At 25.5% G+C, this 22,890-nt stretch overlaps 1 protein-coding gene across 13 annotated transcripts in view; it reads left to right on the top strand.

The window, feature by feature from the left end:
- LOC132932360 (coiled-coil domain-containing protein AGAP005037) overlaps positions 1-22,890 on the top strand; it is a 171,203-nt gene that overhangs the window by 43,729 nt on the left and 104,584 nt on the right. For 11 of the 13 annotated variants that reach the window (XR_009662872.1, XM_060998764.1, XM_060998788.1 and 8 more), the window contains exons 4-9: positions 12,258-12,373; positions 12,991-13,017; positions 13,911-14,082; positions 16,051-16,116; positions 19,548-19,746; positions 22,298-22,475. Coding sequence is in view for 12 of the 13 variants with exons in the window: in XM_060998764.1 (XP_060854747.1) it covers positions 12,258-12,373; positions 12,991-13,017; positions 13,911-14,082; positions 16,051-16,116; positions 19,548-19,746; positions 22,298-22,475 (758 nt within the window). In the remaining variant the exon portion in view is untranslated. The remainder of the gene's footprint in view (positions 1-12,257; positions 12,374-12,990; positions 13,018-13,910; positions 14,083-16,050; positions 16,117-19,547; positions 19,747-22,297; positions 22,476-22,890) is intronic. The other 2 variants (XM_060998719.1, XM_060998742.1) reach the window with 2 other exon arrangements.

Raw genomic sequence — 22,890 nt, 5'->3', positions numbered from 1 at the left:
GCGTAAAATACACAAATCATTCCAATTAAAACATAATAGTGCTCCTATCTCACTGCGTTTTCTATGTAACAAGATGCTAATTTTATTTTAGAATTTAAGTTATTTTCTTAAGTTCTTAAAAAATAATAATTTGAATTTTACATACATCACTTTATTAGTATAGTTTGTTAATATACATGACCAATTGTAAAATATACCAATTGATTTTAGGTTTATATTACATAGTATGATTTATGAAACAATATATTGGATAAAATATCCAAGTTTTTATTCTATGTTTAAAACAGATAACATAATATATATGTTTCGACACAATTAAAAAAAAAAAACTATTTCATATATAATATTTAGTTCAATATTAAACATGAAGGCACAGTTGGCGAGAGTTATAATTTTGTGGAGTATTGCTCAGTCGCCTATGATAAATTAAATAAATACGTAAATAACCAAAAAATATATGAAAAAAATATTGATAATACATAAAAAAAATACTACGTATAATTTACAACCCTTTAAGCACTAAGGGTAGAGAAATCGTCTAATCGTGTTTGTATGTGAATAGCGAATACACAATTGGTACGTTATTCAAGCCTTGGATATGAATTGACTATTGAGCCAAGTATACATTTTCTACGAGTGACCTACTCTAGTTGTGGGATCGTTCAGATATTTTTAGGACGTACATATTATAATATACAAATAATATATTTTTAAATAATATAACTTTAAAAATGGTTGTTCAACAATTTATTATTTATAAGTATATAATTGTATTCCTATACTATATTGTTATTATTTTTCACTTTTTAAAATATTGTAATAAGTATATAATAGATATCACACAAAATAGTGAGATTATAAATAAAGCATCGCAATATTTAAAATATCGATACATCGACGTATCTTTAAGTTATTTTTCTTAATATTGTATTTTGTATAATATTGATATAAATGTATAAATAGAACTATGGCCAATTGAAATTGAAATTGTAAAAAGAATTTCTGTCGAAGGAGTTTTTATGACTCTTAAAAAGAATCCATTGCCGAGAATCTTTTATCTTCTGTTATTCCTTTACACCTCAATACTCCGGGTATATATCACATTTAATCGCATGAAATAGTATTGAGATTCTGATCGTATATTCCAAACCTTTTAGTTTTTACTTAGCTAACTGTATACAACCATCGCGTTTAAAACATTGCTACTTATGCGTATTCCAGTTGAAATTAGGTTTTTCTTCGACCAAAATTGGATCACAAATTTAAATATATAAGGAATGAAGCCATGAATGTTATTTACAGTTTGAAATCTCGTTAGAATAATGAAACAAAATCTTTTTGAAATATATAACACAAACTGCAGAAAAAGCTAAACAAAAAATGAGACAATAATTTAGTATGTCGGCAAGTCTGAAATAATTCGCTAGTGCACCTTGATATCTATCACGTTTCTGACTGTAAATCGATTTACTGACTATATACGTTCATATTATATTAAAATAAAACTGGGATCGAATTATTGTGAAATATCATCGACGAATAGTATTATTAGTTTACATAATTTTACTTACGCCTAGGTATAACAAGTATTTATTTATATCATAATATTATGGTAGTATACTTTTAGCTGCATATTCACGACGCCGTGAAACCATGATTTCACGATTGATATGTGCCATTTGTTTGTAAAGTAATTATAACAATTATTTTTTACAAATCAATTGCAAAATAAAATTATATGATTTTCGACTCGTTAGAATTTAAAAATAATATTTTACTCAAAAAAGAGTTTTATCAATCGTTTCGTGTATAATATTCGTGTAGTATTACGTACATATACATTTTAATCAAGTATTTACGTTTGCTGTATAGCCCTTAAAGGTAGGAATTTTTAATTTTTTTAATTACTTTCTAAAGGAATTTATATTGAATACAACTTATGTAAACAAAATCTATAACGCTGCAATTTTATAACGTAATCACAGTAGCAATACTATTTCTTAATTATACGAAACGATATACGACGTTCGTGGTATTGACAGCTTTTTTTTTAGAAAATCTGTTAAAACATATTTCAATGGCATTTTATACAGCAGTATTTGCAGTCTTCGAATTGAATATTTGTAAAATTCCGCGTTGTGTGTACTGTATGATGCCTATGTAAAGTGGTTTATTTAATTAATGGTCCCCATAAATTAAAGTTTGACGTGTTATTATGTAAACAATAATACTACCAAAATAGGTATGGCTTTTATGTACTTAGTGCAAATTATAATATTAAAATAATAAAATTGTACCTTTCTGTATATGCGTATATTAATATTGACAAATTTCGTTTAATTGAATGAAAAAAATGGTATAATTGTATAATTGTAAATCATAATAATAATGTTTTTAATTAAATATTGAAAAATGTACGTGTGACGAATAATGATTATTTACTACATATTATTATAATATGTATTTTAAATATTTTTAGCCACAGTTTATGTTTAATCTATATCGATGACTTATTAATGGTAATTTTGATTATTTTCCGATGGGAAGAAGTTAATAATATCCATGTTAACAATGCTCGATTTAATAATAAGGTTTCAGGAACAGTTTTTATAATACTTCTTATTATAATACAATATAAATATATAATACATCTGTATATAGGTAGTAACAAATTTATAATAAATTTTTTTTTTAGCTCGACTAAACTTTGAAGATGTTTTATATTTTAATACTATAATTAATGTATTAACAACGTTTATTGTAAATGTTATCAATAAAATACATTTTGTTTTATGTTTTTAATTTAATATTAATTTACATTATTTATATAACGAATAAATTCCTTAAAGTCACGCAAGAGATGTTTGAGACTCGTTTTTATTACTAAAAACAATGGTTTTTTTAAATATTTTTTAATAAATATAATATAAGAATAAAAGAAAACTTTAAAGAGTTGTTGGGGTATTTTTATTTATAATTTTCATCATTGTCATTACGGTGTAATATGTCTACTGTACTTATGTGCCAATGCATGGTCTATATCAGAGTTTCTCAACTGGGGGGTCGCGATTGCCTTGGCTTAGGGTCGCGTAGGTCAAGAATTATATAAATGTATACTTAATATAGATAGGGGGGGGGGGTCGCAAAGTGATTGATCATATTTTATACCTTTTTGGGGTCACGAGACTAAATGGTTTGAGAAAAAAATGGCTGATCTACATAACAAAATTACTGAAACTTATTATCATTAAAAATAAATACTGTTATTTAAGATAGCAACCTATAAATTCAACATAATATTCATTAATATATGAAATAAAATTAATCGTTTTATGAAAACAGTATGAAATACACAATTTTTGAAATATGTGTGATATAGCATATAGTATGGTATACATAAGTACACTATACATTTATATATACTCATTTAAATCACATTTTCTTTCTAATATTTATAGCTTTTTATACGTATACAATCCCCACCGTTGAAGCAATAAAAATGTAGTGTCAATTTATTATGATTTATGTACCTCGAAGTATAGTTTGTGTGAGTATAGATTTTCTTTGTACTTTTATTTGATAACATTTATTCTGTCGAACATTCGAAGGAAAGAAATATCTTTCTGAAAATTCCACCGCAGTTAACATTAAACGTGTTTTCTTTACCCAAAACCTTTTTTATTCAATGGCACTATTTGATTTTATTTACAAATCATTAAATTATTATGCCAACTTCTACTTAGATTAATATTAATGTATATGATATGCTGACATATTTTATACTTGACATACCTGACATAATTATCATACAAGAATCATTGTTTATTAGTTTCATTACAATAATTTACTATTAAGATAAAATTATAATTGAATTTACTTATGTACCAAAAAGTTTTTTTTGAGTTTGAGTTTGAAATTTTTAACCACTAATTTTATTTACTTATTTTTTTTTTTTATTCACTTATTTTATTCTATACTTACCGCACATTGATTTCTAATAGGAAACATATTTTTATTTGATATAATATATCAGCGTTTCTCAAACTGTTGGTCACGAAAATTTTTTTTAATAAATTATATAGATTCTAAGATATTTATGTTATTTTATCCTGCATAAACATATTAAGCTTTATACATTATAAGGTGCTGTTATCAGCCACAGCAGGAAAAGCAAGCGCACACTTCGCATACGCTCGTTATTAAAAATACATTTGTAAATTTATATAGATTATAAATCTATAGACTTGATAGTACAAAATACGAGTATCAAGTAATAAAAGTAACAAACAAATTTTGATTTTTTAGTACTACTTATTGATCCTGTAAAAGTAAAACCATGTGGGCAGCGATAGATTTTCAGAGAAAAATTTGGGTTGTAGTCCTAAACATTTTGAGAACCACTTAACTATATATTATTACATTTATATATTTTTTTTTTTTTTTTTTTCAATCCGAAGATTGGTTAAATGATTATTGATGTTTCTTCACTTGTCTCTGTCACTTATAATCCTCTTCATCTCCTAGTATGTTCCTATTCCGGTATCTTCCATCAATTGCTTCAGAAATGGGGTTCTGGGCCTTCCTCTTCCAGGTTTTCCTTCAATTTTTCCCTCTATTATTGTGGTTATCCAAGGACTATTCCTTATTACGTGTCCCATCCATGCTTTCCTCCTTAGTCTTAGCGTATTCCATATTGATTTTTGGGTATTCATTCTCCGGAAAACCTCATCATTTTTTATCTTTTCCGTCCATGAAATTCTTAACACTCTTCTTCAACACCATACTTCAAAGGCTTCTATTTTGGCTTTCTCAGCCTTCATTATAGTCCAAGTCTCTGCTCCATATAGAGCTACGCTCCACACAAAGCTTTTTATAAGTGATTTCCTGGTATCCAGACTTATTCTGTTTGAGGTAAAAAGATTTCTCTTTTTATAATAGGCCTGTTTGGCTTGTGCTATTCTACATACTATATCTGTACGGCTTTTCCCATCACTTGAAATTTTGCTACCCAGGTATGAGAAACTTTGGACTGTCTCCAGCATTATCCCATCTAAAGTTATATTTGCGTAAATCTGTTGTTTGCTACATATAAGGATCTTGGTTTTCCGTTGGTTTATTTTCATGTAGTGTTCTTTAAGAGTATCGTTTATTTTTTCGAGCATGTTAACATTTATATTATATTTTATAATTAATTTAGTTAATGTTGTCTTCTTTTCATTATTCCAATAAATTTTCGAAATAACTAAATTTTAGCTGTAACATTAAATAATTTAATCTATTTAATAGCCATCACGAACATGTATAATTGTGTACAGATTATAACCACAAAAATAAATTGATGGTTTTACTATTAAAATATTTTTAGGAACTATAAAGCGGAGTGGCATCAACATAATACAATATTATAAACGTTACCTATTCAATATAATTTACTATCCGAGAACAAGCAAATTCCGTTGATGGTTTTCTTATATCTGTATATTTCTGATAAAATCTGTTCTGGTTTATATGTAGATATACTGTTTGAATTTTGCTTTACAATAATTCGTCATATCTATTTAACCCATTGTTTAGTTTCCATGATATAAATGGTTCCTAATAAACACAATAGACAGTACAATATCCCTTTTCTATGGTGAAAGACTAATGTATAAATTAATATAACTATCAAATATTAGCTTACATCTCCGTGTCTTCGGGTCTTGTGCAATTTTTCTCTAAACACCATGTATTATATAAAATATTTAATCCTTAGTTAGAACACGTTTACATAGTAGTTATATGATTTAACTAAATAAAAATATAGGAATATTAAAAATGTTTTAAATTTTATACCGCAAATTATATTAAAATCTACTGTGCCAGTATGAGTTATGGATATGACTACACGGCTACAACATGTGTAACACATATAATGTATATATTTAGAATCAAGATAGTGTATTATAATCAATCAAAAATTAAAGAAAACTTCATATTGTTTTTCAGTAATTCAGTATATACATTATTTGCAATCAACAAAATGAAAAAAAATCGTAAGTTATAGTGGTTTCAAAAACATTTATTTTTATTTCATATTTGTTAGCAATAATTGGTAAACTCATGAAAAAGTATTTTGCCATTCGTTATTAATGTTGCAGACAATTTTAGTGAAAACAAACAAAATTGTATAATTATATTTAAAAAAAAAATCGTGAAAAACTGTATTTTTTACGTTATGAACAGTTGATTTGTGTTTTGGTTATTATTCAAAAAACAATAGACAATTAGACTTGTCTATGCATAGGTATAGTTTTTTCAATTTATTTATAGGTAGACATTGAACTTTTTTTTCTTATAAAATTGATATGTTTAAAAAAATATAGGCACTTTTTATTGCCTTAGTCTAAAATGTAATACCAGAATTTTACATTTTTATCAAAGTATATAATATTATAAATATTAAACCATATTTTTCCATGTATACATTGAACAAATTTGAATAGTTCTATTGAAGCGTATATTTTTTTGGAGATACACTGATAGTCAACCTGGATATAAATTTCGGCACAATTAGGTTTAGCTTTCTCTAAATAAATATATATAAAACGTGTATTAAATTCTAAGCGTCTAACAGTTAAATCACTGAATAACGGCTATATTGTAATAACACTACATTTAATAATTGATTTTTTTCAGAAAACAAAATTTATTGGTAACCCAATATTTTACGTGACGATTTTATTTGTATAGTGAGTTGAAGGATTTGTGAAGCCGAAGGGCGAAACGACGTTCCTCACGTATAATTAGCAAATTTTGATTTTGATTTATTTTTGTATCTAGCTATTCCTTAACAGTCAATTCCAGCTATGCAATTTATCTAAAGAACTGTCACCGGTGTTATATGTCCATTAACCGTCCAATACTTTTCTACAAAGTAAATGGTATAAATGGTAATTTTTCCAAAACCGTGCGTAATGAAATTGAAAGTAAAGTCTGTAGATGATTCCCAAATGAAATATGGTTGTCTCATTTTTTATATACATACAGCTCCTTTCATACATCGACGAGTTTACTAAATAGAAAATTTTATTTAAATTTTAATTAAAAACTAATAAATCAATTTAACTGTACAAATATTCTCGTAAAATACGGTTTGAGGTACAAATACTCGTAATGTAAACAAACAGACTAGGTACTTTAGAAACAGATAGAAATTAAATTATTTAATATCTTATGTTGTTTTTAATGCGAAATCGATCTTGTAAATATTATTTTTTTATATTCCCTTTGCAATCTCATAGTGATCGTTGACATTTTTTAAATCTCGCTACATAACATGTAAGTTATAACATCTAAACACAGATATTCCATAATAATAATAATAACTACAGAAGCATTCGTAGTATTTGGTTTAAGAACTTATTGACACATAAAACTACTAAGTATAATACTTTTCCGTTGTATTTATGTTTTGGATTGTGAAACTCCATTGAGCTTCTTAAAGTATTTGTATCCATATAATAATTTAATATGGTATTACATATCACTATATAACATGGTGACAAAACTCTTGAGTAGATATGGGTAAAATGTAATGACAGCGTTAGAAGTTTTTAAAGTTAAGTTCACTACTACTACACTAAAATATATTAAGGTTTGTCAAGTATAAATGTATAATATTTATATTCTCAGAAATGTATACACTTGTAGAAGGTTTAAGTTTGTTACAGCAATGTTAAATACATTTAAGTATATGCATATAATTACCTAAATAAATACTGTCTGAATGATTTATATTGTTTATTAGTTTAAATTATAAATATATATTTTATAGTTTACGTGAAATACGCATAGGTATACCTTGACGTACGTTTATATGTAGCTGGTATACGTACCATAATTATATTTGTTATAATTATTGTTGTGGATGTTTATTTAAAACAACAACATTTCGATTTAAGGAATAATTATTTTAAAATATTTCGGAATTGTGTATAATATTATTTTTAATGTAGGTATATGAGAGTAACAATAGTTTCTAACAAAAAAGTAAATTACATTCATGCATTGTTTTAAAGTTTAGAATATGACAATTTTAATTTTTTCCATCGCACTTATACAATATATTATGTTAAGTACTACATTAGGTTCAAGTTTTAGATTCGGAACGGAGTGATGAATGTATTGATTTTACAATGATGTGTGTTTTTTTAATTTTTTTGTCTATCGTCATGTTTTGGAATAGTAATAGTGTTTTTATGTTTGAATTCAGCCCCGTTTTGGAAAAGCAAGTGAATCTAATTGTTACTGTGGGGGGGGGGGTCAAAAGTATAAAATGTTCAGGAGTTTTTTTATTTTGTTGTAACTCAAAAACGAATTATTGTAAATACAGTAGAACCTCATTGAAATTTTCACCAAATGTTTATATTAGCGTTATCTATATTTACGATTAAATTTTCAAAATATTTTTAATTTTTTAAGCTATTTATACACAGTTGACATTTTCGATGTTTTCTAAGTTTTTTTTTTTTTTGAAATGGCAATAAAATTTAATACAAGATTTATTATGAGTTGTATTGATCGCTGTTAAAAAATAATCAAAAATTGTTAATCACAATTTTTGTTTATAAGTATTTAAGTTCAAATGTTTACGAAATATATCTAAATCACGAAATTTGCAAGGAATAATTTTTATGTTGAAAATTCATAAAATTGTTGTGATTTATACCCAAGGTAAACCTAATACAAGCATCTCCATACGTTTTCCTTCAAATAACTGTAAACAACACTCCAGCGTCAATATAGAAAACATTTTATGAGCGTATGAAATTTAAATTTTTACGAAATCACGTAAAATAACGATATAATACGATTTAAAATGTTTGTTGTTTTTCAAAAAGTATAAATCGTAGAAACTTGAAACTTTCGCCGGTAGTTTTGAAAAATAAATTAGTTGTATAAAAAAAATATATATATATTACAATTTAAATATAGATAATTATATAATTTATCCTACTAATTATCCGAGACTGACAAATCATCTCCGTTAAGAATCGTTTTTCGTATACAACGATACCTGTCATTGCATTCAAATTTAACACATCTATTATAATGACCTACTCACCACCTCTACTAGCAATATCATGTATAGATTTTGATTATCGCAGTGCTCGAATTTTGTTAATTCGTTAAATCCGTGCCACACATTACACATTACACAATGATTGGGTCATGGTAATTTTTAAATAAGTATACATACTTATATAAAATTTCGAACACTGAATCGTTTTAATTTGTTTACATGATTTTTTTATTGAAAAAACTACGATTATATTATATATAATATATTAATATATATATATATTCGTTATGATTGGTGTCTAATAGGCAGTAATTAAGTAACGTGTTTTACGCCTTTTCAGTAACGTTCTTTAATACTAGGCGTTCATTGTGTAATATAAAATTAAATTGCGTGGAAATGATTTGGATGACACTCGATATAGCGGGCTCTAGTTTCAAGAGTAAAATGTTAGACGTAACCAAAAACCAATCTGCTCAACGCGTCTTTTCAGAAAACGCCCTTTTTTCACTTTACAATTTCCTTAAATTTAATAAAAATTAAATAGAACGGCTTAAAAATGTATTAATATTTTGATTACTCTAATAAAATATATTATATTAACGGTTAGATTGTTAAGTCTTATAAATGTTAGTACTTTTTGAAATAATGTATGTTTATTGTAAAAATTATCACCTGTACAAAAACATTTATGGATAATGTTTACACTTTGAATGGTTTCCATATAGAATATATATATTCCATAGGTTATGTATATAATGCAAACAGATTTGTCAAAGTAAAACGGTTGTGAAGTGAAGAGTAATTGGTATATCATTTAGAGTATTTATAGTTATATACTTACCTCTGTTTACCTCTACAGGGCTCCTATGTAATCAATTTTCTGTAATTAAGCGTTAGTTTAGCGTCATCAACAAATCGTTTTTGTACAAATAAAACAACCTAATAATCGAAATTTATAATAACCGATTTTCGATATACTGGTATACTTATTTAATTTCGGTACACCGTTTTACCGGTATCTTGATGTACAATGTTACAATTATTGTCTTTTGAGTATATATATATTGCATATTACTTATTTACTTATTCCGATAAAGATAGTAAAATAAAAAATAAAAATAAACGATGAAAATAATAAAAATATAAAAATTATATTATTTAAATGTAAGGTAATAATTGAAATTACCTATTTTAATCAATTTATACTTACTTAAAGGAACTTCTAAAGTTAAGCTTTTTCGTTCAAATATTGTATTTTAGATGTCAACAGAACTAAGACTCTGTCACTTATTTATAACTTGGTAAATTATACAAAACATATGTAGGTGATGTCATACAATATAATTTTATATTATGTATTATAGTATTATGCTAGTATAGTATATATAAGACTATATTATAGGAACAGTGTGTATTATAATTGCCTATACAAAGTGCCGTGTTAGAAATATTATCTTTATTATTGCTAATATTTATAATATACCTAGTTATTTTTTTATTAAAACATATTGTATCGGTAAGAATTAAGCTAAACAACTAAATAATAATTTGGAGTATTATTATTATGTTCTTTTTTTTATTACAAAAACGAAAGAGTCTTACTAGGTAATATTATATTAATAATAGTTTTTATATTTTTTAATTTATTTTAAGTAAAATAAATATTTAAAACTTCAATAAAGATAAATGATCACGCATTTTTAATGTTTATTTGCATATTTACATTTAACATAATAGTTAAATATTTTTTTAAAAGTAAAATCATTTTAATTTGAAAGTCGCGAATATTTTAATTTAGGTAGATTTAGTACAAATACTTCATTGGTTATAATTTATTATTATAAAAGCCGTTTGGCGTTAATTATTGTATATATATATATATATAAATAAATAAATAAATAACTGTTGTTAAAAATTAAATATTTTAAAAGGCTATTAAAAAATTTAGTATTGTTATCATAATATTATCTTCTTTATATTAAACGTCAATTCAAAATATTGATATACATAATATAATTTAAAAAATTGAATTAGATAAACTGATCAGAGGAAACTAATCATAAATCATAAATACCTAATATATTAGGTCTTGGAATATTATTAGTAATAACATATACCTATATTGGCTATTGCCTATTTCCAACATTAAACAATTTTTAATATGAAACGATTGGTATAATACATATATAACGGTATGTAAAGAATATACTTAGTTCTTAACATGTATTGCATATTTCTATAAAATGTTTAACTTAAAGTCAGAATTTTTTATCATATTAATATTATTGTTTAACGTTTTCTGTGATCGTAAAATTATTTTCATTGATGTATAATACGATATTTTATGGTTTTTCACATATATTCATAAAATATTTCATGGTTTTGTCTTACACATAAATATAGTTAAGACATTTATCGTGAATTTTGCCGACTTCATAAATATTATATCGAGAGTAATATATTAATATTATTTTATAATTTATTCCGGCGATTTGCATCAGACAACGTTTTATCTTCCTCAAATGTTTGATGTAGTACTAATAAATTCACAATTGATTATCGCTCCAGGTACATTATCGACGTAAACATTATGCATATTAATCAATTTTAGTGTTTATAAATTACAGATTTTAATACATTATACCTAACAATATTATACAAATTAATTGTGAACAAATAAATTACTTATGGTTTTATAATATAAGATATTTACATTATAGAAACATAATAAATACGTTTATAGTCAATGGGATGGTCCAACACGACAATAGGCAATATTATCGAAAAAATAATTGACTATTAACATATAATAATATGCGTAATCATCAAAAAATGACGATCTTTCTATACCACTACGCAGTCGTTTGAATACAAACTTAAAAGTTACTATGCCATAATATGTACACCATATTTAAATGTATCTAACCAAGGGCAGCTTATAGATACACTTTTCAATTCTATTATTCTCATATATATGTATAAAGTAAATTAAAAAAAAAAAATGTAATAAATTACTTCTACTATACCTGTAGATTCCTTGACTATTAGGATATAATCTTCTTTTGATAATTAAGAAAAATCCTTAGGATTTAACATGTATAGAACTTTGCAGTTTATCGACACAAAAAACCCTGTATGTTGACGTACACATTTTACGAAAATGTTTGCATTCATGTTTTAATTATTTTTGCAGGTGATGAACTCCGTCGAGGCCGATCTTCGAGAAGAGACGATCCTCGGCGGCACACTCTATCCGGTGATCAACATCACAATTATCAACCGGCCCTGACGAGATCTATGGATTTAGAGGTGAGTCACTCAACAAATTTTAATTTCCGTTTTCCGTATTTTAATCCAAAGAATATACACATAATACTAATATACTTAGCTGCGTTCGCAAATACAATTTGATACAATCATGTTTTTTATTGGTTCAATCGCCGTGCCGCTAAATATATTATTATTTCTGCGTCAATCATGCACAAAAAAATATACCATCATAGACCTAACTAGGGGGGGGGGGTTATCAGTTCTGAATATCGAAAGAGATGTTGTTAACTTGATAAATAATGAAAACATTTTAGAAGTGTAGTATACTAAAGACTAAACATTTTTATTAAAACTAAATTAAAATTATTAAGTTAAATTTGTATATATCAATATATCATATATGTATTATCAAAGTGAATTATGGTGGGTATGTGAGTGTGGGCTTAGTCCTTGTGGGGTCTGTGTTGTCTTGGTACTTTAAGCATCCCCCCCCCCAAAAAAAAAAAATAAAAATAAAAACTCTAGTTGCGCCACTGAACACCATTATTATAATAAATGTATATTGTGCTATTGCTTTTATCGTAACTAAATGAATGTTTTGTTGTTGTTTTATTGCCACCATTTTGTTTGCTTTGTGGTATACGATGCTATTATAGATGGGAACGAAAATGCAACGGAAAAAAGTAAGTCGTCGCCCAACATTGGATACTTACGGATATTTGTATAATAATATTGTTAATTTTCCCATTAAAGTTTTAATATAATTTTTTCAATGCAAACGTGTTTGACAACAGTGTTAACTGTTTATATAGCACATTTAACGGCTTTGTTCCAGTTAATTAAAAAACAATTTTTTTTCTGTTTAAACTATACTTTGTGTTGATTTTTTCAGTATTTTTTTTTTTTTGACTTGGCTCTATTTGATTTTTAATCAATTTTCTTTTCAACCGTAAAATAAATTAAATTTCAAACACATAATAATTTATAAAGAATTCACCATTCTCGATAACTTTTGTAGCTCATTTCATGCGTTATAACACGGTCTATGAATCCAATTAATCATTGTATTTTTAAGTGAAATACCAAACACATATTTTTCAATTTTTACATAGGTACATTTTTAATTTTTTTTTTAAGATATTATAATATACTATAATTATAGTATACAATTGTTTTGCATGTAATTATCATTACACATATATATATAAATATTCTTATTATTTACAATATACTTTTAAGTATATCGCAGTTGTTTACATATTGCATATTTTGACCAATGTCTTATTGACTTTTTTTCGCCATTGATCATTTTAATATAGGGTTACATTCGGAATTTTTGTGTCGCAACAAAATCGTCACAATTTACGTAATATGTAAATATTATTTTTTTTTATAAATATATAGTGTCACATGAAATTTAACAGATGAGTGCTTTTATTTTATAATATAAATCGCTTTTTTTTATTATTAAGTTTTGAAATTATACATGTACAATAATGCGTAATGACCAATATTATGAATTAAACAAAAAGTAGATTATTATAGTTAATTTGAATGACTTTTCTGTTATTTACAGTCTCCAGCTTCCAGGGGAGGATATCCGCCAGCTACTGGGATACTGTTCGACGACGATCCGGGTATAATGTCTGAAGTTGAAACCAGTTCTACCGGGTTCCGAAGAGGTAACAAGCAGAGGAGTTCTTTGCCAGTTGTCAGAACTCCGTCAAAAACTTTAGAGCGACCATTGGGTAAGTGAACACATTTAAATATGCATAATTTACGTAATCATTTTAATATTAATTAGTAATTGATAACATACGGGTAAAATTTTAAATTAAACCTGAGTTTTCTCTCTCAAGCTTATTGCGTTTTAAACTTCTAAATTAATAATAATAATTGAATACAGTATTTTGTAACTCATATCTAATTAATTTATTGTGTTTTCAAAATGCCGAAAGTTGAAACAGTATTTTAATCATAGTCTTACACATATAATATATCATAACTGTCTTATAAAACTTGATGACGCCGAAATGTTACCTAATAAAGTATAATTTTAAAATCATTTTTAAACGTCGATCGTGAGTAATTTAATAATTTGTAGGCATGTGCTAAAATATATCTCCGATAACTCATTTTTCTTATTTTGTGTTCAAACTTTGTACATTAATAATGCAATATTGTGGAATTTATAATATATATATATTCACGCAGTGAATCTGACCCAAAAATTAATTTGTGCAAACTTGCCGTACAACATTGTTAAACATGTAGAAAAGCCCAACAGTTGTATATTTAAAAATTAAATCTAACATTTCATTTTATTATTTATAGATAAAAAAAAGTTTCGATAAACACGTTGATAAGATTTCCAGTTTATCAAATATTATTATACTATTTTTAAAATACTTAGTCTAAAATCTCATTCCGGTGTTTATATTACAAAAAAGAAAATTATCCAAATTTTTAACACTTTTTTGTAGTTAAATTAATTAATTAATAAAACAAAAATGTAATATATTACTTTATAATGTTACTACATTAAACTCGTATATAACAATTTGGTTGGTTTCGGTATTTTACAGAGCACAATGTATATAATATCGTTTTAGACAAGATTTAATAATTTTGAGGTAGAAACACGTGATTTTACGTTGAAAGGAAAGGCTTATACCTCTTTTGACATGCTCCGGGGTACCGTGAGGCCAGATATACATCTTGTTTAAATTACATTCGGTTACTTAAACGATGTCTATTGTAGTAAACATTTTGAATAGAATTAGATAATAAGTTTAGTCTGGTCTGTTGGGTCAAAGAAATACTAACGTGTATATTATAAACAATTAATATTATGGATATAAATAAACGATCACGAGTAGTAGTTATTTAGTTGTCAATGAATAAAACGCAATAAAAAAAATCACAAGCATATTATATTGATTATAAACTGGATTGGTTTAATTTAGTTTAATGTCACATATGTTTGAAAAAAAAGTTAAATAAACCCCATTTTACACATCATTTTATATTTTTATATAGTGTTGTTTATATCGCATTTTGTACATTTTGTAACTTTGTTGTAGCTATTATATATACTATACATATATACGTGATCAAAACAACATATTATTATAATAATGTATTATAAATCTTTTTAATATACCTAATTATGCACAATATCTATACATCATATTTTTTTTTGACGCGTTACGTTTTATACAAGACAATAAAATAATTGAATACGATACCTAATGATAATACCGTCTGCTGTAATTTTCTGATTGGGCTGTATTAGATTTACTATTTTTATTCGACAAAATGCGAAGAAAGACAATTTAATGTTTTTAATTAAGGAATTGAGTAGCTTTCAATATTAATTGTCAACTATCCTTTGAGTACCGTTAATAAAAACTTCTTAATGCGCTTTATTCAAGTTCTTATCGAACACTCCCAGTGAAATAGTTCATCGTCGGATTGAAATTTCTTGAAACAAAATAAATCTCTTTGTGTTTAAAAGAATCGGTATAATATATCAAAAATACAGAACACAATATTCTTTTCACAGACAATTGTATAACGGTTTAATTGAATCTCCGGCAAAACTCCCCTTTAATACTTCATTATATATCTACTTACATATTGTATATAATATGTTAGTGTTACAAAATATATTTTAATCTTAAAACTGTGAGCTATGGTAATTTATGTCTTGAAAGGTGACCCGATGTTGAATGACGAAATGGCTTTCCGTAATATGATGACTCACCCACGACAAAGTTTAGGTGAGCCATAGTTGATTATGCATAATGTTTGATAAAAAAAAAATGATTTAAAAAAACCACATATACACATTTTTACTGTTAGCTTTTGTATGTCAGGCACAAAACACCATTTTTTTTTTAAATTTATATTTGTTTCTATCCTTTTTATATTATTATACCGTCGTCTTATAGTTATTGCATGCGACAGGAAAGTTCGTTTTCGTTTATTTTTTTTTTATATTCATATATAACTATATACAATACACATATATTCAAATCATTTAATTTAAAATTAAATTATTTTTAACATACAAATTACGTGAATACTGGACTCATAAGTGTAAGACATTAATATAATTTAAGCTAACCATAAGAACATAAGTATGCTACGATTTAATATATGGTATTTTGAAACAAAATCATGTAATCGAATTAATAATATATACTTGTATAATTCTTTATACATAGAAAACTATTATTTACATTTTTCTTTTCTCAGATTTCTTTGATCCTGATTATATGACTTTCCTAAATATTAATTCATTGAAATAATTATAATTCGAGTATGCACTCATGGACTCAGATCAGTTTTAAATTTTCATAACTATTGTGACATAATGGCAAATATCATATTTATATTTAATATAAATCATACAGATTAGAGGTAAAAGTTTTAATTTGTAAACATATAATAATATATTAACTGTTATACAACTGTAACTCGACCAATTAAAATAATCTTAACCTAAGACTTATAAAACGTTTTCAGTTTTACGATCATTCGCTGATTTGAAATGTATATGTATTATTACTGAATCTTTTGATACCATTCAATTATTAATCTTATGTTAAAATTATGATTTTTAAATTGTTCATTAAATTATATTATTAATTAGTTAATTTGCTGTATTTGCTCATATAAATACAAATATCATGCATAAATAATATGTATGTACAATAATAACCGATATATGTAGTATTATAACATCCCATCCAACCTAATATTAAATTCATAAACACTGGTTTATACAAGTATAAAAAATATATTCGTATCATGATCATTAATTAATTTTTACTTATACGAGTAGGATGTAATTAATTTTTTTTAGTTTGTGTTTATTAGTTGGTTATTATTGTTAATATATTCTAAAACACCCTGAGTTAAAATATAAACTATATTATATAAAATTTTATTTTTGATCTTTTGATTATAAATTACAAGAAACAAATATTTAAATTAAGTTAAAACTTTGAATTAAACTAAAATATTTTATGTGAATATTCACAAAACCTATTCATTATATTCCAACTAGAATACTTAAAAAAACTAGTTTAACAATCCGAAAATCTACTACAAGGAACTATTATCTTCTTCGTGAAATTTAAATATAAAACTTATTTCATATATTATTCTTTTTTTGTTGTGTACATATTGTTAAATCCATTTAAACTAATACAAAATAAATAAATAAATATGAATTTTATAATTCATATTTAATAAAATATATTAATCAATTCAAACAAATTTAATTTGCTTGTAAAATTATTGATATATTTATTGTTTATACTGAAAACAACGAAGTTGTTACGTGCGCACAAAATATAAGATGTATATGAAATGGATGATCTATTTAACAGAATATTTATTTTCTTTGCTATTTTGTTTATTTATAACATTAATTTTATATAATTTAAAATACAATTTACAAAGATGTATTACTCTTTTAGCGTTATAAATTATAATAGTATTTCAAATTATATCCACGTATATAATGTAATGTAGCATGTTAAATGGATTACTCTATTTCTATAAATTTATCTTTGTATCGTTTGAACACTTTGAACTAATTTTAATTAATTAATTTAAAATTTACGGGCTGAACCATTTAATACAGAAAATAAAATTATTTATTTATTAATATAAATTAATAAATAAAATTATTATTTAATAATATTTTGATTAATTATTATTTTGTATTACATGATAATGTATTTGACAATAATAGTCCTTAAATATACTTTAAAAGTATTCAAAAATTTAAATTAATAAAATATTAAATTGGTATTTAAAAATTTGGATCCACATAATTAATATATCAAATGGTGATAATTTTTAATAAAATGTATTGTTCAAATTACTTTAAATTATATTATTAAACAAATAAATTTAAAAACACAATAGTTTATTGAGAAAATTAGTATTGCATGTTTAATATATGTATAATAAGATACATTTAACTAGTTAAATCATAATTTCATTCTTAATTTTCATGATTTAAGAAAAAAAATTTTAAAATTTCAAAATAAAAATATTATAAATACTACAATTTTACAAAAATATTTTTTATAATTTTGATGCTTTAATAACTCAAGTACAGTTAAAACCTGAACTTGAAAAAATCAAAGTCTTAAAAAAAGCTAAGTAAAAAGTTCGATTTTTTTTTAAATATTAAGTATTAAAAGTTATAACTTATAATAGCACTCAAACTTAATAAAAATTGTTTAATCAAAACCAAAAAATAAATTAACCAATTAATGTAGTAAAGTTATTATCTTCTTATAAATAATATAAAATAACTGTGTTTTATCGAAATTTTAAATAAATGTTATTCAACGATGATTAATTTTATAGTAGTATGCTATGCAGGCCGTAAAAAAATAGTGTTATAATACGTATAAATGAAACCTTTTACATTTTTTTTTAAAGTCATATACAGTTATAGTCATTATAATAAACTTAAAAATATGTTCAAGCATTTAAAAATAAAATTCATTACAACATTTTAATATATTTTTAATAGGTAAATAGAAAATTTAAATTACAAATTTACATGATTTGTTTATAGAAAATAATTTAAATGTACTGGTATTTAGTTATATTACTTTATGTTAAAGATTTTATATTGTTTTATTTTTTAACGCATTTTTTTGTGTTTTTGTTGTTATTGTTGTTGTTGTTTGTAAATACCTTTATCTGATACATATTCTGTTATTTTTGTAGTGAATAACTATCGCAGGAAAACCCACATCACATTAAATTAGAAAATAATTCATTCCTGGCATCGTATCACTATCATCCAACCTCTTTTTATTTACTTATCCCCAAAGTGAGCGGTAATATAGAAACAATCATTTTTTTCTCGTTTTCTTTTTCTTTGATTATATTATATTATATTATATTTTTAAAACGTAGATTTAAAAATGTTGTTTTTATTTATGTACATACAACCTCATAATTAAAAAAATATATGTATTAGATCTCTACCTATATACTTGAATACATAATACATAAAACCATCATCCCACGACGTATGCATGCATCTATAATTAATTATTATTAATTGACAACTCAAAATGTCTATAAACTATATTCATATTGTATACTTTTTATTAGTTAAATATAGTAAAATTATTTTATTTATGGGATTTTTTTTTTTTTTTTGTGAGTTTAGGTCTCGTATTCTTGCAATACCGTAGCGAAACGAAAAGAGCCCTGTTACCGAATGAAATCACCTCAATAGACACGGTTAAGGCGCTATTTGTCCGGTCTTTTCCAAAACAACTCACCATGGAATACATGGACTCGGCACTCGTCAAGATCTACATTCATGATTCATCAAAAGACATGTTTTATGAGCTGGAAGATCTCAGGTACGATTTATTTTAAGTGCGACAACCACGTGTAATTGTAGTATTTGGTCTGTAATTAAGTTATATTAAGCTTAACGATAATTTGACGGATAAACAACCAATAGGCAATAGACCTATAAAATATAATTACGAATTTTTCGATTAAAGTTGTAAAAATGATATAGAATCCAATTTGATCGACGTGTAAGTTAGATTAGTAGATTAGACAATTTAATGTGTACAAAGAAATTTATCCAACTTAAGTATAAAACGTCTTTAAATTGTAGAAATTATCGAAAGTAATAGCAGCCTATATCGAGTATTAGCCATTTTTAACGTGTTACTGAACCTCGCGAGGATATTAATTTATACTTTCTATGTACAAGTATACTCGTGTAATGCAATGTTCAATAAAAAATTCGTGGTTGTTTTCTCAGTGATTGATTTGAGATTCCCGGATGTTAAAATATAGGTAACAGATAAAAAATACTCGGCACGTAATTTTGCAATAGATAGACGCCGTAAAAGATTTTGAATGTTTAATAACAATGTAGTATTACAAAAAGATCCAGAAAGTCAATAAGTAGCAGTAAAATAGTAGGTAGATAGTAGATGTATATATATGCATACAAATTCCTAAATGAGAAATCGTCTAACAACAGCAATTTTTATAATATACAACTTGTGGCATGAATAATGACTGTAAGTAAATTTGTCTATTAAAAAATAAATAAATAATAAAACGTAAATGTTTAAAAATGTATGTAATATAATATTTTCATTAGATCCAGTTATATAATATAAAGCACTGTGACACAATATACTCCTTGCAAGGAACTAAAATGCACACAACGTGTTCATTGAATTTAAAACAAGTGTAGCGTATGATGTTCGTGTACGACAACGAATAGTAATACTAACATTTTATCATAATTTAATAATATATCTTCATACGTGTAAATATTATTTACAACAATTTTGGACGTTTTTAGGATAGACTATGTTATTATTTTTGGTTAAGTTTTAGAAATAGATATGTATTTTTTAAACGGATTTTAAAATACCGACACTTAATCATACTACGTATTATAATGATATTCTAATAATAATTAAAAATATATTAATTCTTTTTCCTTTTAAAGTATAGTTTAATAATATGCTGAAATGTTTATTAATTTGTGTTTTATTATTATTCATGGGTTAATAAATAATTTAGTATTTACATTTTACTCACAAAATAAATGAAAAGTACGTTTTAAAAACAGTCTCATTATGTTAATAAAATAAAATACTTCATTATATATTATTATAGTAAAGTTTTCATTCGCTTGGATTTATTTAGTTAAGCATCAACAAGCATAAAAAAAAATTATAAAAAATATAAATGTAGTTTCTTCATATTTTGCCTTTTGTATGATTTTCAAATGAATTTTTTTTTCAATAGTAGATGACTACATAAATAATTTGAAATTATTTTATTTATAATTAAAAAAATGTTTATCTATTATATACTGTTAATTAGTAATGTATTAATAAAAATTATATATTTTTAATTATTGATATATTTTATATTTCTTACTCAGTGTATTAAAAAAATTACTGCAGCACGTTTTAATCATTAAATAGAAAAAAAAATCCATTTTCATATTAATATTTTATTAAACGATAAATGTCTATGTACAATATGTGTGCTATAGCGAGTGTATGTACTATGTTTTAATTATTTAACAAGACCATAAAACACCTCTACCGGATGATACAGTGTTACGTGCGTGCAATGTTATCGCGCTGTGGGAGGGCGTTAGATCGCCGGAGGATTATGCTTAATTATTAATTAATTAATTTCGCAACGTCGTCGCATTAATACAATTTTTGTTTTATGCCCCGGATCCCGAGTCAACAATATGTTAGCTGTGTATAGAATGCATATTACATTTACGCAACGACGTGGTACATTTTTAACGAACTCTGTAGGTCAGAGTGAACTCGTTCACTGATATTTAGCAAGCAAAATATTAAACGTATAAACGTCAGTATCTCGCCCTGTAGTCCTCACTCTCACCAATTGACGCGGCTATTGTAATACGATGTTGGGATTGGTTAGGTCATGTATAGCTCGGTAATTGCTGTCCTGTTGCAGAGTATTACACGCGTACCTATATTTATATATTTATATATTGTACGAAATGGTTAGTGCGGCAAAAATTTTATAAATCCTATAAGACTGAATGACCGTGTGGTATTGCTTTTATTTCGACCGATATCGTAAGCAGCATGCAACACGATCCTTTTAAGCTTTCCTTAAGGAAAAGGATAATCGCGGGATGGCGGTGGCTAGTTGATTTATCCTTTGAGCAAATTCTAAAAACCGTTTTGTTTGTTGTTTTGTTTGCAAATATCCCACGAAGGAAACGTGTCCGCGGTTTTAGGATGTTACGACATAAGTACCCACAGAATTTATACCCTACCCACCTTAGCCTGATTTTTCCCAATTATATTAGGGCAGCTTAGTATTTGCTCATAGTTTGCGTGTGTACTCTAACCATTATACGTATACCGTTTCGCTTCACAGGTCACACCTCAACGACATCCGAGATAGGTCGGTGCTGCGACTTTTCGAGTCAGCCGAGGGTGGTCCTCTACCTCAGGGCCTCACGATAGCCGCGCCTACGTGGGACCAAGATCAATCGTACTTTAGCGAACCAGAATTCGACTCAGAATTTCAACATCAACACATACACAAGACTAAGGTAAGTCACATTGTAATGCATATTAGAATAAAAGTAATATTCTCGATTTTCGAGTTATCTTGAGGAATCTATTTCGATTAATAGATGTATACCACTTAACCGGTATAATAGATTATTGTAATACATTTTTTACCCATTTTAAATGCTGCAGTTTCGAATTAAGTTTATTTATCAAGTTTAATATACAATTTGTATATTATTTTCTTTTAACTTGGGTATTCGATTAAATCCATTTCTGTTTTTTCCCTTATGTCATTGATAGAGTGAAGAAAAGCGAAGTACTATTTATCTCAAACATACATATTATGTTAAGTCGATACCTTTTTAGTATATTGCAAAGAATGCATAAATAAACCTTAATCTCTAGTGAAACTATTGTGCGTTATGGTAAGTCATACACGCTATTAGTCCTTAC

The sequence above is a fragment of the Rhopalosiphum padi genome, chromosome 1, assembly GCF_020882245.1.
Source record: "Rhopalosiphum padi isolate XX-2018 chromosome 1, ASM2088224v1, whole genome shotgun sequence".
Classification (NCBI taxonomy): Eukaryota; Metazoa; Arthropoda; class Insecta; order Hemiptera; family Aphididae; genus Rhopalosiphum; species Rhopalosiphum padi.
This window is presented reverse-complemented; position numbering and strand designations above follow the sequence as displayed.